Raw genomic sequence first — 18,995 nt, 5'->3', positions numbered from 1 at the left:
CTTTCTCTATTTTGTTATTACCTCTATGCACTCTTTAATATTGTTGGCTTACTTCCAAAACATCATAAGTCCAATTTTTACAGAATATCGAAATCTGTGTACATTTTTAAAATGCGTCTGTTGACACTACCTTGTAAGTGTGCAAATGCTTCTATATTTTATAAATACCGGTAACAAATGCATAACAGTTGTTAGCCAAGGTGTAAAAAGAATAAGATGTTATTCTGCTTGTTTGTACAATTTTCTCAAATGCAGTTAGCGGGTTTTAAAAGTACCAACGATATGCTGCAAGTGTCCAAGGCAAAATTACAGATGCAAAAGTTTATTCACATAAGCATTTTCAAAATTCTAACATTCGAACATGCCATTACTATAAATTTAGAAGATACATATTATTTTTATAACAATTTCTCACATATAATTGAAATGCAAGACTGGTGGCAATTATTTCAAGCTTTCCAAACTTTTTTATACGGACATGATAATGTTGTTGTTGTTATCTAATGCTGGGCTTTGGCAACGAAGTCATTAGCGTTCTTGCTCTCTGTGGTGGATCCATCAGGTAGAACTTCACAGGCTTGTAAATGATGACATGATAATGTTACATGTATGGAATACTCATTTCAAAGATTTTGGATACCTACTCATCACTTAATTAGTATCGAATTCAGATGTTACTTATATAAATCCGTTGCTAGCCTTTTTAATATGTATAGGCTATGCACATAGGCCTTTTTACATAAACTTCTATTTTAAATTAAGAACTTAAGAAAGAGTAAAGATTTAAGTAAACTTAAGTGTTAGTATAAAATCTGTAACATCTTTTACTCAATCAATAAATGTCTTATTTTTAATTAGAATTACGTTAAATTAAATAATAAGAAAATAAATGTAGGTACTGCTATATTTTATGTGTGGACTATTTCAGAGAAATTATACAATTCTAGTAAAAGAACATAATGTTAAAATAAAAGTAACAGACATTTCCTTTTCTCAGTTTAACAGTCCAGTCATGGTAACCTACATTTTAAAGCTTTTCTAAGATTTAACAATCACAAGATCCATAAGACTAATATCCAATGGCTAAGTTGTATAACATACCAAATACATTCTGCCAGAAAATTGAACAATCTGTATAGTATGACACGAATTATTTATATCCTGGGTAATAAGATTGCGATTGTATAAAGCTAAAACATTTACCTTCAGTAAATTTTGTAACTTAACTACTGGTATTGTTCAAAGTTGTGATCTGTTATCAAATTGGCTTTGAAGAAGAAGCCTGATAAGAAATTAATTCCGTAATATTCCGTAATTTTCGTGAGAAGAACTTCCTTAATGTATAATGGTCTGAAAACATGAAAATTAACATAAAAATTCATGTATAATTTGTGATAATTAATAAAAAGTGCAAATAACAAAGTAAAAGAAAAATAAAATACGACATACTAGAATTCATGCAACAATGTATTAAATTATTTGACTCCTACCGAAAGTTATGCGGGTATTCAGGGATAATGTCTCCACTAAAACATTGTTGGCAAGTACAGCAAAGAATGCCATCACTATATAGACAAGTGACATGTCGAATACAATGGTGGTCCCAGGGTACTTTCCTTGGAAGTAGTCAACAGCAATGATGAAACTGTGAAAAATACATAACAAATGAATTGCCAGTAAAAGTCGTACATAGTAAATGAATTTCCAGTAAAAGTCGTTTAAGTTGCGTAATAATAATTTTGCATATTGCCTTCCAAAGATGTACCGTAGCTATAATAGTAACATATAAATTTACTATATTTTACCTGTTATACGGTAGAAGAAAACCAACACCTGCTAAAACTAATGCAAAATATATACAATTGCATTTATCAACCGGTGGTGAAAGATGACTAAAACCATTCGTAAAACGAAAATCGTTCGCTGCTCGGGCTTTGCCCAGTTGAATATAGCCTCTGCTGAGATTTTCATCCATTATCACAGATCGGAAAAATTATAAATCAACAACTCTATACGAGTTTTATATTACAATAAATAAAATGACATGTTGCTTTCCTTCAATATATCTTTGCCATCTTTTACTTCACACGAATTAAAAGCAAGGAAGAAGTGATATTAAACACAGCAAATGCCGAATGTATTGTTGCCGTATATTTGATTGCGATACTATTTAATTGTTTATTTAAGCGGTTGTGAAACGACACATTCTCTACTTTACTTTTCACTTTGTAAAAACGACAAGAGATGTGTCAGCGACAGTTTGGAGTACGCAAGGAAGATGAAATAGGGTAACAGAAATAAAATTACATCTTCCACACGCATGTCATCGAAATATTCGCATTGATTTCTGCTCAAAAATTCCTTGCGCAGTATGGCGGTCTTCGCGTTACGTCACAGGGAACGTCATCATCATGTGACACGGAACAGATGTAGAAGTGGGAGACTTATCACGTAGATGAATTTGCTGAAGTTGTGGAAGAGTAAAGTATAGTGTATATTTATTCGTTTCATTTGGCGTTAAATCATTCAGAATGTCTTTAAATACAGCACATGCAAATGGAGGAGTTTTAATATATGCAGGAGAATGGTTAGTAACATATTGTTTATTGGTATTTTAAAATAACATGGATACGAATGAAATGTTTGGAATTTTCTAGATCTGTCATTAGATCTAACCTATAATATTTAAAATACTGTATTATTTCGTTGATAACCATTTGTTGTAAGATGTTATACATTACGATTTAGGGAGGGGAATCCTTAGACGATATTATTTAAATTGGAGGGTTAATCTTGCACATGACCTCCGTAAATTGGCAGAATGTAGCCTATTCGAGTACTTAGGCTAACTCGTTTATAATTTTACGTTATTGCGTTACATATTCAAGTGACAAGTGAACGAATTCAGAATATTACAGTATAATAAAACCTTCACTGATCAAAAGAATTGAATTTAATTAGTTTTGTGGTGTATCGGATTCATTGTAAGGTGCGTGTTAAAAGTTATTTCGGCCCTTGATTAGGTCTATGCGGTTTCATAGATTACACTAAAAACGAGTTATTAGATTCTGTTACATCAGATGTGAACACAGAAATAAGTCCGTAATAATATCTGTTTCTTGGTCCTAATATCCAAAATGACTTTTGTGTGCCCTAAAAATATTGAGCCCTACCTAGGTACACGAGAAAAAGAAGCTGCCCAATATAATTTACTGTGGGCTATGTTTATAAGAACGTCAAATGGTTGGAATTTCTTATACATTGTATACACCACATTTACGCAACGGGGGGAAAAAAAATAACCACCGAATTCACTTTTTTTTTTTTTTTTTTGAGGGGACAGTTTAATATGTGCCGGAGAAAGAACAGTATTGTTTGTATATGTCTGAAGTCTGATTAGAGTAATATATTACTAGTCAGTGACGTATGCATTGGAAGGGGAAAGGAACTGCCCACCTTATTCCATTATCTCGTGCCTTAGTTGCCTTATGAGTGATTCCTTATTGGTGTCGCTTATGAGATTCAAATCTGTCTTCGGATAGTTGACTAAACAAAGAAATAGCTGATTGAAGTTTTTGTAAATAAATCTTGTAGCCTATTTCAGTTTTTGTAAGACATGACTGTAATTTGTTCTGTTATTAATTTCAGCATTCTTCTCTTCTGTGACAATGTAACAATGGAGTTTCATGGTCAAGACCAACCAGAATTCAAAGGCACCAAACATGGACGCCTCTACTTAACCACTCACCGCATGATTTTCAATGCAAAGGAAGCAAGAGATAAAATGCAGTCATTCAGTTTTCCATTTGTTACTTTGACTGATGTAAGTAAGATGCATTGTGAAGAAAGAGATATTGAACTTTGTGTTTTAGAATTAGTTTGTTTAGTTTAAAATCAGAATTAATTATAGCAATTGAATGGCTGTCATTGTAATATTGATAACACATTTGATTTGCCCAAAAATTCTATCGCCTTGGATGATCCAAAGGCTAGTACAGTAACAGTTAGACCACATAGGATGACAACTATAGTTTTCGATATTTATGAACTTTGTCTAGCACAATATGTCAGTATTAAGAGGGGCGATTTCTCCGGGCATGCTATGCTTGCTGCGCAAGCTCAATATTTTCGTAGAATGTGTATTTCTCAAAATGGCGTTACGTAGGCTACATTAAAATTTATTTTGATTTTTGGAATACTGTATAGGCGTAATACCATCCGCAGGTTGCATACCGCAAGTATCACAGCGCTTGCTCGTTTCTCAGAGCTACAGGAAAGACATAGAAATAGCGAGAACATGATGCGTGCGCAAGTGCCTTCCTCCTTGGTCCGTCCTAGGCGCACATGCTTCTGTTATGTGTTGTTTGAAGCTCTGGTCCGAGAGCTACACCAACGACTATTTAACGTTACACAGACCAGTATTGACAGCGGGAATGTGCGCGAGTGCAATGTAATTGTATGAGCGGAATGCATGTGTTAACTGCTGCATGTATTATTAATTCTTAAACTTTAATTTGAAGTATTGCAATGACTTCGGAATTGTGTGTTATTGAAACCTTATTATTAAATCCATTTTCCCGAAGAACTATTCAAGAGAAGACAAAAATAGAGAATATGTGCGCTCGTTCAGTGCAGCTCAATACAACAATATGCATTGGTTAGCAGGGTCGAAAAAACTAAATAAACTGTTTTGTCGGCCATGTTTGTTGTATTATATCGAACTTCTACATCTGATAAGCGAATATGATCCATGGCTCATAATGATTTCATAATTATAAAATAAATTATTTATGTGGGTCTGATTATTTTTATTAATTATGAATTATATCCTCCCATCTTCCCCTATGAATAAAAGAGCAAGCCTAACTTTCATAACTAGCATTCGCCCCTGGTATTAAGTAATATATTAGTAGATTAATGTTGTGAATCTCGTTATTGTGTCTCTTAGGTTGAGCTAGAGCAACCGGTGTTTGGAGCAAACTACATAAAAGGCAAAGTTCGAGCTCAGCCAAATGGAAATTGGGTCGGGGAAGCAAAGTTCAAGTTGATGTTCAAGTCTGGAGGTGCCATTGACTTTGGACAGGCAATGCTGAAAGCTGCACAAATGGGTGAGTTGAGTTCTGTTTCTGAAAAATGTGTATGTTATAGTGAATGCAAAATATGTTTCACAAAGCTAGACTAGAACTTTGAGGCTTATTCCTGAAGTCATTTTAAGTAAAAAGTTTCTATGAACATAGGTCTGATTCGAAATTATTTTCCATTTTGAGAAATACAGCACTGCGAACCAAACTTACGCCTATGCAACCTTATTCAAACATAGCTCGATCAGACATGTTATACAGGGTTTATTATGACGTGAGCGAGAAACTGCAAGTGACTCGTGGCCCACTGCTAGCATGATTTTCAGAGAGCGCATAACCATTTTTCTGGCACTTCTACAGTACATAACAGAACTAACAATAAGTTCAATAATTTGGACTTACCATGCTCACAGTTGCTGATGAAAATGGTCCCCATTTGACATCACACACAACTGACATCTTCTGAAACGAATAACTGAAGTTCCACATCATTGATAGCCTCGAGTTCTTCTCGTATATAGGCTTTTAGTTCATCTATAGAATGATTTTTCGGTAATTTCATAGAAGACGGGCACCTGGTTGGATGTACTAAGTATTACCAACTTTTTTACTTCAGAGTTAAATGTTAGTGATTTTTAGTGACTTTTATATGTTAGTTCTAGGTTTTTATACGAGGTGTCGCCGTGATGTTGTTTCAATTTAATTGGTTATTAGGCCTAGTTGTTATTTGTTCTAGAATTTCGCTAATTTTGAATGGGTAATGATGTCAGTTCTTGGTTGTTTGGCTTTGAGTGGTGTTATACTGTTTTGCTGGCTAATGCTATTGGAAGTTTGTCATTTTATGATTTTCCATCCATTTGATTTGTTATAGTTGTCATTATATGTTCTAAAATTTTCGCTAATTTTGAATGGGTAATGACGTCAGTTGTTCTTGGCGTGAGTGGTGTTATACTGTTTTGCTGGTTAATGCTATTGGAAGTTTGTCATTTTATGATTTTCCATCCATTTGATTTGTTGTCATCATTTGTTCTAAAATTTTCGCTAATTTTGAATGGGTAATGACGTCAGTTGTTCTTGGTTGTTTGGCGTTAGTGGTGTTATTGTGTTTTGCTGGCTAATGCTATTGGAAGTTTGTCATTTTATGATTTTCCTTCGATTTGATTTGTTATAGTTGTCATCATTTGTTCTAGAATTTTCGCTAATTTTGAATGGATAATGACGTCAGTTGTTCTTGGTTGTTTGGCGTGAGTGGTGTTACACTGTTTTGCTGGCTAATGCTATTGGAAGTTTGTCATTTTATGATTTTCCATCGATTTGATTTGTTATAGTTGTCATCATTTGTTCTAGAATTTTCGCTAATTTTGAATGGGTAATGACGTCAGTTGTTCTTGGTTGTTTGGAGTGAGTGGTGTTATACTGTTTTGCTGGCTAATGCTATTGGAAGTTTGTCATTTTATGATTTTCCATCGATTTGATTTGTTATAGTTGTCATCATTTATTCTAGAATTTTCGCTAATTTTGAATGGGTAATGACGTCAGTTGTTCTTGGTTGTTTGGCGTTAGTGGTGTTATTGTGTTTTGCTGGCTAATGCTATTGGAAGTTTGTCATTTTATGATTTTCCATCGATTTGATTTGTTATAGTTGTCATCATTTGTTCTAGAATTTTCGCTAATTTTGAATGGGTAATGACGTCAGTTGTTCTTGGTTGTTTGGCGTTAGTGGTGTTATTGTGTTTTGCTGGCTAATGCTATTGGAAGTTTGTCATTTTATGATTTTCCATCGATTTGATTTGTTATAGTTGTCATCATTTGTTCTAGAATTTTCGCTAATTTTGAATGGGTAATGACGTCAGTTGTTCTTGGTTGTTTGGAGTGAGTGGTGTTATACTGTTTTGCTGGCTAATGCTATTGGAAGTTTGTCATTTTACGATTTTCCATCGATTTGATTTGTTATAGTTGTCATCATTTATTCTAGAATTTTCGCTAATTTTGAATGGGTAATGACGTCAGTTGTTCTTGGTTGTTTGGCGTTAGTGGTGTTATTGTGTTTTGCTGGCTAATGCTATTGGAAGTTTGTCATTTTATGATTTTCCATCGATTTGATTTGTTATAGTTGTCATCATTTATTCTAGAATTTTCGCTAATTTTGAATGGGTAATGACGTCAGTTGTTCTTGGTTGTTTGGCGTGAGTGGTGTTATACTGTTTTGCTGGCTAATGCTATTGGAAGTTTGTCATTTTATGATTTTCCTTCGATTTGATTTGTTATAGTTGTCATCATTTGTTCTAGAATTTTCGCTAATTTTGAATGGGTAATGACGTCAGTTGTTCTTGGTTGTTTGGCGTGAGTGGTGTTATACTGTTTTGCTGGCTAGTGCTATTGGAAGTTTGTCATTTTATGATTTTCCTTCGATTTGATTTGTTATAGTTGTCATCATTTATTCTAGAATTTTCGCTAATTTTGAATGGGTAATGACGTCATTTGTTCTTGGTTGTTTGGCGTGAGTGGTGTTATACTGTTTTGCTGGCTAATGCTATTGGAAGTTTGTCATTTTATGATTTTCCTTCGATTTGATTTGTTATAGTTGTCATCATTTGTCCTAGAATTTTCGTTAATTTTGAATGGATAATGACGTCAGTAAGTTGTTCTTGGTTGTTTGACGTGAGTGGTGTTATATTGTGTTTCTGATGGCTAAAGCTATTGAAAGTTTGTCATTTTATGACATCTGTGAAAGATGTATGAACATAGAACAGAGTATTAAATTTTGTGTCGATTTTGGTTTATTCTTTCGCTGGTGAATAAGAATTGTGTTGAATGTTGAGGAGAAAACTGTTCCTAAGGTTCCAAGGAATTATTTACTGAATTTTCCGTACAAGTTAAGGTGTAATAAGAGTTGAAAGAGAATTTCATTTTTTGTAAATACATGGTTTAGTTATGTGAAGTTGACTGTACGACAAAGTGTTGATTTAGTTCTTTGTTGGCTGCATGGTTTAAGTTTAAATTGCATTCAAGCCTGTGTCATAATGGAAGTGAAGTAAGTGGTTGTCATTGAAGACGTCAATGAGGAATTTTGTTTGATGAGGTGATAAATTATTGTTTTGTTTTGTGTTTTAGTGATTTGTGGGGATAAAGTGCGAACGAAAACTGCCAGAAAAGTACTACCAATTATAATGTTCGAATGCCACCAAACTCCATAAAAATCAATGATGGAAAATTAAACATATTTTCATTTTTTGAAGGGCTTGTTCTTCTTTAAAAATATGAATATATGTTTGATTTTCATCTTTGATTTTGTGTTGTTTGGTGACATTTGAACTTCATAGTTGGCAGAACGTTTTGGTAGTTTTCGTCGGCCATGTTGGATTTTGCCCGTCTTCTAGGAAATTACCTATTTTTCCTATAAACCCTACCCTTTAGTGTTTCTCATAAATAAAAATCGCAGGGTGTTAGATCTGGGCTTTATGGAGCCCACAAATTATTACATCTTGTTTTGCACACAATCTTCTGCCTTTTATATACATATTGTACATATACACTAGGGTGTCCCTTATTTTCCGACTTCTTCTATGAGATTCCTCACTAATATTAACAGCATCAAAATGACAATAGAAGAAAAAGCACTGATTCAATATGAAAAACTTATCAGATTACCAGGAAATAATTGGCATTCATACAGTCCTCTCTGTAGATTGAAAACTCAAAGTTTCATGTCCATTGTTCAAGAATTAAAACAGAAAATCAATATCCCGAATTTAAAAGAAAACTTACAAATTAAACCAAACCCTTTAACTCTATTAAATATAGAATATAATCTAAATTTAACAGAAGAAATACTGAAATCAGAAGTAAACACTGAAATACTGAAACAATTGTCTTTAGAGACGATTAATATTAGGTACCCTCCACAAAACTGGCTTCATTGATACACTGACGGATCCTTGATCTCCAGAGAACAAAGTGCCGGTGCAGGTGTTACGTGCTTTCTCTTCTCACTTTATAGATCTCTTGGATGTGGAACAACAAGTTTTGATGGTGAAATCATTGCAATAAGGGAAAGTCTCTGGAATCTTCTATGCCACATCAATAAATTTAGGAATGCAGTTATATTGTCAGACTCCAAAGCAGCTATTCTATCAATAGTCTCTAAACACACACCTTCATCTCAAACAGCAGAAATAACTAAAATGCTCTCTCAATTAATATCACTCAATAAAAGAATTGTATTCAAATGGATACCATCCCATTGTGGAATCCTGGGAAACGAGAATGCGGATGCTTTAGCAAAGAAGGGCAGCACTGCTACTTACAGACCTGTTATTAAATCTACATATTACTCTGTAAAAAGATTTATTAAATCTACATACTTAGACTTCAACAAACAAAGTTGATAACACAATCTCAAGGGAAAAAATGGAACTCTCTGCATCATAATCCACAGAGTTAATTCCCGATTTACCACGAAAATCGTCTGTAGCTGCATTTAGATTTGCAACAGGCTATGATTGTTTGGCCAAACACCTGCATAGAATTGGAATATATCAGTCCCCTAACTGTCCATTGTGCAACTCAAACCAAGAAATGGATTCGGAACATCTCAAAATCTGTGCTTCAGTGGCTGGTCATGATAATATCTTTGAAAAATATTGGAGTGCAAGAGGTCAAATGACTTTATTGTCAAACGCCTGGCATTAGAAAACAACAACAACAATAATACTTTCCGACTTCAACATTTTTGAACGCCCACCCTCCAGTTTTGTTCGAATGACTCTAAAATATGTCTACACAAAATTCTGTTATGATTGAAGCATTGTAATCCATGCCGACTGGAGCGTGAACTCGCATGACTCTGGACTTCTCATGCTGAGTCAGTATGTGCAGTACAGGCAGTTCTTCATCTATTAGGCCTACCAATTGTGTCGTATGTGTCTTCGGGTCGCTACTCTAACATAATGTCAATCAATTATTCATTGCTAGGGAACGTGTTTTTAATAGGTGATATAAAACACCAAATAACTGGACACAAATTATCATCAAATACACAATTGCTGAAAGTTTTATTTTATAACATATGGGAGGTAAAATTAACTCTTTAGTTAAAGTGCTAATCTTGTGGTTCGTGAGTGCGTTATAATTTGGGAGGAAGCAAAATTCCGACAAGAGCTATTTAGCATTGTTCACAAAAACTTATAAACTTGCATTAGAAGTGGAGAGAATTGCAAAAAAAAAAAAAAACTCAAAGAAGTATGCAGACATTTTTAAGCGCCGTGAAGAGGACTTTATAAATAATTTGGACAATCTATTTAATATCTCAGGAATCTTCTATTTCACATCAATAAATTTAAGAATGCAGTTTTGTTGTCAGACTCCAAAGCAGGTATTCTATCAATAGTCTCTAACACACACCTTCATCTCAAACAGCAGAAATAACTAAAATGCTCTCTCAATTAATATCCCTCAATAAAAGAATTGTATTCCAATGAATACCATCCCATTGTGGAATCCTGGGAAACAAGAATGCGGATGCATTAGCAAAGAAGGGCAGCACTGCTACTTACAGACCTGTTACTGAATCTAGTGAAAAGATTTATTAAATCTACATATTTAGACTTCAACAAACAAAATTTGATAACACAATCTCAAGGGAAAAAATGTAACTCTCTGCATCATAATCCACAGAGTTAATTCCCGATTTACCACGAAAATCGTCTGTAGCTGCATTTAGATTGGCAACAGGCCATGATTGTTTGGCCAAACACCTGCATAGAATTGAAATATATCACTCCCCTAACTGCCCATTGTGCAACTCAAACCAAGAAATGGATTCGAAACACCTCAAAATCTGTGCTTCAGTGGCTGACCATGATAATATCTTTGAAAAATATTGAAAGAGGTCAAATGACTTTATTGTCAAATGCCTGGCATTAGAAAACAACAACATATCTCATATGCCATTGTTCTACAAACAACCAAGTTGGAAGAAGACAACATGTTTTTACTTCAATAGCAAGAGGCAGGATCTAAAATCTATCTAGCAGGACTAGATAGAAAACTCGCGGATAAAGAAAAAAGGGTGAAGCAAAGAAAATTAGAAGAAGAGAAAAGGAAAACGAGACAACAGTGTGCAGCATCTATTTCTAAATCTTGTGTTGTAATTACCTCCTTTTTCATCATCTGAAGATTCAGATAAGGCACTTCCAAGTTTAGATGAAATCGATGTTGGTCAATTTTTAGAAGAGACTTCTGAGAGTAAATTAATGCAGAGTACTACAAGGCGAGATACCAAAAAATTTTATCACTACAAAATTAGTGGCTGCTTTGGATAGATGTCACCTGAGTGTAAGAGATTCTGTATACATCCTTCAGGCGATAGCAAAGGCACTTGGTCACAATATTGAAGAGTTCCCTATTAATAATAGGGATATCTTATGTAATGTTTTACCGCTAGATGGCAGGAGCGTTCCATGCGGCGCAACATGTTGTAGGGCTATGTTATGTTGTTGTTTTCTAATGCCAGGCGTTTGACCTCTTGCACTCCAATATTTTTCAAAGATATTATCATGGTCAGCCACTGAAGCACAGATTTTGAGGTGTTCCGAATCCATTTCTTGGTTTGAGTTGCACAATGGACAGTTAGGTGACTGATATATTCCAATTCTATGCAGGTGTTTGGCCAAACAATCATGGCCTGTTGCCAATCTAAATGCAGCTACAGACGATTTTCGTGGTAAATCGGGAATTAACTGTGGATTTTGATGCAGAGAGTTCCATTTTTTCCCATGGGATTGTGTTATCAAATTTTGTTTGATGTTATGTTTTATGCTACAGTTGATTACATTTTCCCTGCTTGTTGGTTTTCTGTGCATGTCAGAATTATATTTACACTTAATTTGTATAACCTGGTATAATTTAATTTTCTTACCTCATAATTTAATTAAATTTACAATAAATAATAAATAATAAATAAATAATAATAATAATAATAAATAATAAGAAGACATCAAAACAATTGGAGGGAGCATATACAGCGCATGCCAGAAACTTCAATTACCAGAACAATATACAGTCACGACCCCCGTGGGAGAAGAAACCCAGGAAGACCCACAAAAAGATGGCGGGACCAGTTTTGATTTGATTGGAGTGGAACGGATCTTATGGTCCATACCGTAATGCAGATGATGATGATGATAAATAATACTGTAAGCCTGTATAATATTGAGTGATTCCATGAGATGGGTGGGGAAATCTGCAGTATGCAGAATATACTATGGGTACGAGTAAATTAAGAACCGTACGCTAAAAACAGGATATGCAGCCACCAATGTGTTTTTTTTATATAGGGATGGGACTATGGAAATTGAATTCCTTGTATTTTTTTCTGTAGTTGCAGAAAGATCAAATGCAATTTTTAATAGGATGATATAATATGATCGCAGTAGTATCACGATTAGTAGTGCGTTTTGTAGGTCAAGGACATGTAGTTTTGAATACATACAATTTTGGGATGATTTTGTAAATTCGAAGTTAAAACATGGTTTTAATAATTAGGGTACAGTACATTTAAAATATTATTCACGAAATGGATTTCACTATAGATCGTCCTGGATAATAAACATCCCAGTTTATCGAGAGTTTACTACAGGTGTAAACTTCTACAACTACTGCATATAATCTAAGCTAACATAGTTCGCTGTCGAGGTTGCATATGTTTTTATTAATTTTTCTTTTTCCTCTTCCAAAATGAAACTGTAGTCAACAATTCCTTATTTGAAGTAGTTACTTTCGAGGCTCAATTTAATTACTTATATATTTTTAAGGTTTAAAGCATATATTCAGAATATTTCGGGACCTGATTGAAGACAAAAAGCTTTCCCTGGTTTTTACATATAGGAGCATAACAAAAATTTGCCATTTTTAGTTGTTTTTAAGAGTATTTAATATACTAATACACTATGTATATACTCAATGTTTATATACCGAAAAACAAATGCACACGCAAAGTGCATCCCTCAAAGTACACGTGCGCTATCTGTTGGTGCTAGTTCAGGATATTCCTATTCTTCTATTCATCGAATCAGACAGAAGATGAGAAGAGAACTTTCTGAAATAATTAAATCCACTTTTAAAATAATATGTCTGCAATTCTTACTGTTCATTGGGATGGTAAACTGTTGCCCGCATTAAATGTCAGAGACCCAAAAGAAGAAAGACTCCCAATCATTGTTACATTTGGGGACAGTAAGCAGCTCATCGGCATTCCAAAATAGTTCTGGTAAAGAGCTCTTGTGCCTCCGGGTTTCTTAAAAGCCATTTGTAAGTATGTAAACTTTAATTGATATGTGGTAATAAATAACACAGTTGCATTTGTGCAAGGAAAGCGCTCATTAACCATTAGTATGTAGGCCTATAATAATTATATTTTAGAAATTAGTATGAAAGTTGTGCATGACATGTTTCCACATTACTAGTTTGCAGTTGTTTTCAGAAATGTTATTTAAAACATACCGGTAGTATTTTTCTGGAACCGGAACTATTTTGGGAAAAAACAACTTTGCCCACCACTAGTGTTTAGTAGGGAGATCTAAATACACTCTCACACGGGAGGAAAGCTAATTGACCGTGAATGGTGGTTAATTAGGGTTATATAAATAATGCACCAGTAAGAGGTAATAAGAAAATGTTACGTTGATCTTACTTTTTAGCAAACCATATGTTGAAAATGATGTTTACTTTTCTGGATGGAGGAATAATATCAGTGTAGAAAATTCTGAAACACCTTCTCCAACTCTCTAAGCCTGTTTGTAATTTCACCCAGCACTTGCCTCAGTGGCGGCTGATTGACTGAGGCAAGTGAGGCCGGGCCTCAGTCACTTGGCTTAACTGAAATCAAATTTTGTGTTTTTATATAATATATTAGTTATTTGAATGAAGCATATATCGCTGTAGAAGCATTTGAAAACTTTGATGTCTGTAGACCTGTTTTGCAGTAAAATTTGTTCCTGAGGCCGGGATCGCTCGTGCCGGGTCTGGCTTGTGATGTATATAGACCTGTTTTGCAGTAAAATTTGTTCCTACGGCTGGGATCGTTCATGCCGGGTCTGGCTTAATGCATTTCATGTCCTTTCGCAGGCTTTGAGTTTACGCTTAAAACGTTGTAGCTGAGGCACAATTCGTCTGGCCTGGTCATGTTTCACTCTTCCCATCCATGGGCCGGCCTCAAGGGTAGAGTGGGGTGGGAATAGCAGTGGTGACTTGTTTTCCTAACTAGGCCATAAATAACAAAATTCCAGCTCTTTGGCAGGCAGAGTCTCGATTCTCTCCCCTTATGTCTCAGTTTATGACTTAAGTGAGGGTGTTGTACTATTGTAATTCGTAGTACAGTAGTGAATCTGGGCCAATGTTGTTATGTATTTTGGGAAAATATAAACAGAAACAAATGAGAGAAATAATGCTGGAGAAGTTAATTCATTGTTAGAGTGTCCTTTTTCGAGAAGAAATAATACTGAAAGAAAGGAAGTTTTAAATAAAGAGAGAGACTACCTGCGACATCGCAGATAATTTTTCTGACACATAATCTTAAAACGCGAGTTTCTATTGCATCCTGGTATGGGCAACATAAATGGTTATGTGGTAATGTGATGCAAAATAAACTTCTCTTGACCTTGTTTGTTGCTGTCAAAGGAAAAAAATAAAAAGAAAAGAAAGAAAGGGGAATTTCAACACATAATATGGGTTGCTTCATCACACTGAAACAATCACTGAAACTCAGAGCATAACAGCTTATTTGGTGAGTGAAATTATTATTTTTCTTGATAGTAATAAGAATAGACTAATAATAGTAATAGTAATAATAATAATAATAATAATAATAATAATAATAATACAGTAATAATGATATCTATACTAATAATCAGGGAACGGATTTATATGGACTAAAAATATATGAAATATGTAAATATATATGTAGTTATTTTTACCAAAATATGGAATTAAATATGGATTTTTACCAAAATATGGAATTAAATATGGACTTAAAATTATAAAAAAATGACTATGTACGTTAAATATTGGTACATTTTAATCAAACTAAACAAAAAATATAATGGACGTACCTTATCTTCCAATGTAGTTTCAACAAAACACAATTTTTATTGTCTGTTACCATAACAATAGGTTACAAACATTTCTTTCAAGTGCTGAAAAGTGAATCTTCTTCTATTGTCTCTGAGGATAGATTTATACTGACTAAAAGAGCGTTCGACGTCACAAGAAGTAACTGGTACATAATTCAATTTCACAATGTCTGCTGGGGATAAGTCCAAGTTAATCTTCACTGTTGATTCACCACTCATCACAGCAACAACCTTTTGTAGTTCTTCATATCCAGGGTTTTTTGAAAGTACAGTGTCCACCTTAGCTCTTACTGCATCTGCAACTTTACCTCTACCACGATTCAGTTGTTCCACAGTACTATTTATAATTTCAAAACTTTCAGATAGTGAAAGGTGCCTATTTTGGAGACTTTTGAGCGTTTTTATGATGCATGAAAATGTATGCTGAATGTGAGCTAAGTCATTCTTCACACTTATGTCACAGGTAACTGTTTTCGCAGTATCAATTGAGACTGCATCTTCAGAGTCCAATGCAAGGAGAACATTGTTAATAGAGTCTATATGTTCGGCATAATATTCAACTGCTTCTAGCCATGTACCCCATCTAGTTAAAATTGGCTTTGGTGGCAATGGAATTTCAGGGTACATTTCTTTCAACACGTTAACTCTACTGGGAGCTTTGAGAAATACTTTTTTCACTGATGAAATCAACAAATCTACTTTAGGGAAATTGTCTCTGACCACTTCTGCCACACGATGAAATGCATGCGCCACACAAGTAAAATGAGTCAATTTAGGATATACAACAGATAATGCTTGTCCAGCTTTGACCATATAAGGGGCAGCATCGCTAATAAAGAATAACACATTATCGTACATAATACCCTTTGGCCACAGGATACCCATAGCTTCGTTGAACAGTTTAACTATAGTTTTGTTATTGCACTTTTCTAGAACATCACAATGTAAAAGAATTCGTTCAGAATATTGTTCACTTAACAAACCGATAACTACATTACCAACAAGTCTACCTTCTTTGTCGGGAGTCTCATCAATGGAAACCCAAATTGAACTATCTTTAATTTCATCTCTTATCTTCTGTATTGTCTCATCGTAGATGGATGGAGCATACGTCTTCCTAAGTGTTGACTCATCCGGGATTGTATGTTGAGTATATTTTTCAAGGAATTCCCTGAAGACCTTATTCTTTAGTTTGTAGAGAGGAATATCAGCAGAGATGAGAGAACGGCACAGGTCGATGTTAAACTCAGATCTTACATTCGATGTTGTTGGTTGTGTTAAAAACAATTGTCTCTGCTTGGAATTTAGTTGTTTGTTGGCCTGATGTTTACTAGTTGTAATGTGTTGTTGCACCAGGAACTTTTGTGTAGATGATACTGCACACTGACACAAATTACAAAATAATATTTTATTGTCAGTTGATAAACCATCTTCTTTAAATTCTGAAATGTAACTTGTTAGTTTTGATTTTAAATTGACTGAATGACGTACTTTTGGCATATTTACCGTCTTTATAGTATGATTTACAAAACTGAACCTATGTGTACTCTGACTGGCATTTAACTGTTGAGCTGCACAACTGAAGTCTGTTAAAAATTTTAAATTAAATTAATACAGTTTTGTAACTTACTTTCCCATTGTTGATAGGACTGCTAATTTTCAAATAACTCTGATGTTAAAGGGATTACTGAACATGTGTTTAAATCTCTATTGTTGAAATAATGTATTTTTAAAAGTTAATGGAATTTTGTTTTGTTTTATTGTTAAACCTAATATAATATGGACTGTTTTATATGAAATATGGAAAATATATGGAAATTAACGAAAATATGTACTAAACTCTAAAATATGGAAAAATATGGAAAATAAAAGTAGGATTTTTCAACCCTACACATTGTGAAACATAAAGATAATGCAAAATATAAATTATATTAGCTTTATAAGTAAATATATATTTACATATAAATCCTTTCCCTGCTAATAATAAATCTGTAGCCGAAATTTTTCTGGTAATTTTCTATTTTCCAAAAATAATTGGTCCTAACATATACAATTAATCACCCTGAAACCGAAAATCGCTTTTTTGAAATTTTTGTTTGTATGTCTGTCTGTCTGTTCTTACCTTGTCATGCGATAATGGCTGAACGGATTTCGATGAAAATTGGAATATAAATTAAGTTCGTTGTAACTTAGATTTTAGGCTATATGGCATTCAAAATACATTATTTAAAAGGGGGGGTTATTAGGGGGCCTGAATTAAATAAATCGAAATATCTCGCTTATTATTGATTTTTGTGAAAAATGTTACATAACAAAAGTTTCTTTAAAAATAATTTGCTATAAGGTTTATTCTTTGAAAAAGTTTGATAGGACTGATATTTAATGAGATAAATGAGTTTTAAAATTAAAATAACTGCCATCTAAGGTCGTGTAATGAATTAAAAAACAAATGACTTCGTCTATAAGGGGCCTTGGACAGCAACAATCGAAAGCTATGAAAGATAGCCTACAGATAATGTTTCTGTGTTTGTATGAAGTAATATCAGAAGCTAAATTAACCGATTTGTATAATTAATTATTAATTCACCATTGGAAAGTGTAGTTTCTCTAGATGGACATAATGCTATAATGTTATTACAGTAACTTCTGAGTGAATCGAGGACAGGTAAGATTAAAATAGCTTCTTATGCACAGAAAACTTGATAGGCTATTCTGTACATTCGTTTCCTGTATTTCCTAAAATAATTTTTATGACCAAATGAGTGGTCTCTGGATAAAAATTATCGCATTTTAATTATGCAAATACAATTTAAATTAAGTAACATAATAAACGATTTATCCTTATATCAAACACGAATGTTCCCTGGATCAAATGTCCTATTTTAATTATGTAATTACTTTATTTTTATTTCTAATGGGTGCAGCGGAGCGCACGGGTGTGGCTAGTTAATAATATAATAACAATAATAATTAATATCATAAACAAACATTTCCTATCGGAGGCACTTAAACTAGTTGCATCTGGCCTCACCGAGGATTTCGATCACCGGCCGCTACTGACTTGCCTGATTTCATTCTCTAGCTTTTTAAGTGTGTTGGATTATTCACATAAACTTCCTGTTTTAAATTCCCCCACATATAAAAATCACAAACATTTAAATCCGGGGAATGAGCTTGCAAACATCCACGACTAATTACACGAGAATTTTCTAATGCTTCTAATGATATAGCACTGTATATGCAGTGGAGTTTTCCTCCTGGAAGTAAGCATACTGTTTTTCACCTTCAGTCAATATTAAAAAAAATTAAAAACAAAACAAATCTAGCAGTATATCTTGGACAAAACTTTGTGACTTGACTGTATCATAAAATAAATGGGGCCTATTACCCTGTATGCAGTAATCAGTAATGGGCAATGGCAAACCACACATCTACTTTTGAGGCTGAAGAGGAACTTCATAACACTAATACACTGTTATTGTTAACAAACCACAATATGTGAACCACTTGGTAGGGTAGACAAATGTTATTTTTGTTTCTGTATATTGTTAAGGCTGCTGTGTTCCAATCCTTTTTCGGATCTTTCAATGGATCTTTTAGTAATGACCATCTGGTTATCTCATTAGAACAAAACATGAGATATAATACTTTCACTATGAACATTTAAGTTTAATACTTACTGGCTTTTAAGGAACCCGGAGGTTCATTGCCGCCCTCACATAAGCCCGCCATTGGTCCCTATCTTGAGCAAGATTAATCCAGTCTCTATCATATCCCATCTCCC

The 18,995-nt window shown here is 34.0% G+C and overlaps 2 protein-coding genes across 2 annotated transcripts in view; one reads left to right on the top strand and one right to left on the bottom strand.

Moving 5' to 3' along the window:
- Ent3 (equilibrative nucleoside transporter 3) overlaps nucleotides 1-2,076 on the bottom strand; it is a 34,509-nt gene extending 32,433 nt beyond the window's left edge. Inside the window, exons 1-2 of the mRNA XM_069831718.1 lie at nucleotides 1,806-2,076; nucleotides 1,491-1,645 (exon numbers count right to left, since the gene is read on the bottom strand). Of these exons, the coding sequence (XP_069687819.1) occupies nucleotides 1,491-1,645; nucleotides 1,806-1,975 (325 nt within the window). The 5' untranslated portion in view covers nucleotides 1,976-2,076. The remainder of the gene's footprint in view (nucleotides 1-1,490; nucleotides 1,646-1,805) is intronic.
- A 341-nt stretch (nucleotides 2,077-2,417) lies between these two features.
- The window catches only part of Wbp2 (WW domain binding protein 2), a 43,794-nt gene continuing 27,216 nt past the window's right edge, over nucleotides 2,418-18,995 (top strand). Inside the window, exons 1-3 of the mRNA XM_069831717.1 lie at nucleotides 2,418-2,587; nucleotides 3,649-3,823; nucleotides 4,949-5,108. Of these exons, the coding sequence (XP_069687818.1) occupies nucleotides 2,532-2,587; nucleotides 3,649-3,823; nucleotides 4,949-5,108 (391 nt within the window). The 5' untranslated portion in view covers nucleotides 2,418-2,531. The remainder of the gene's footprint in view (nucleotides 2,588-3,648; nucleotides 3,824-4,948; nucleotides 5,109-18,995) is intronic.

This window comes from Periplaneta americana, chromosome 7 (genome assembly GCF_040183065.1).
Source record: "Periplaneta americana isolate PAMFEO1 chromosome 7, P.americana_PAMFEO1_priV1, whole genome shotgun sequence".
In the NCBI taxonomy this organism is placed as follows: Eukaryota; Metazoa; Arthropoda; class Insecta; order Blattodea; family Blattidae; genus Periplaneta; species Periplaneta americana.
Note: the sequence above shows the minus strand (reverse complement) of the source record. Positions and strands in the feature narration are given on the sequence as shown.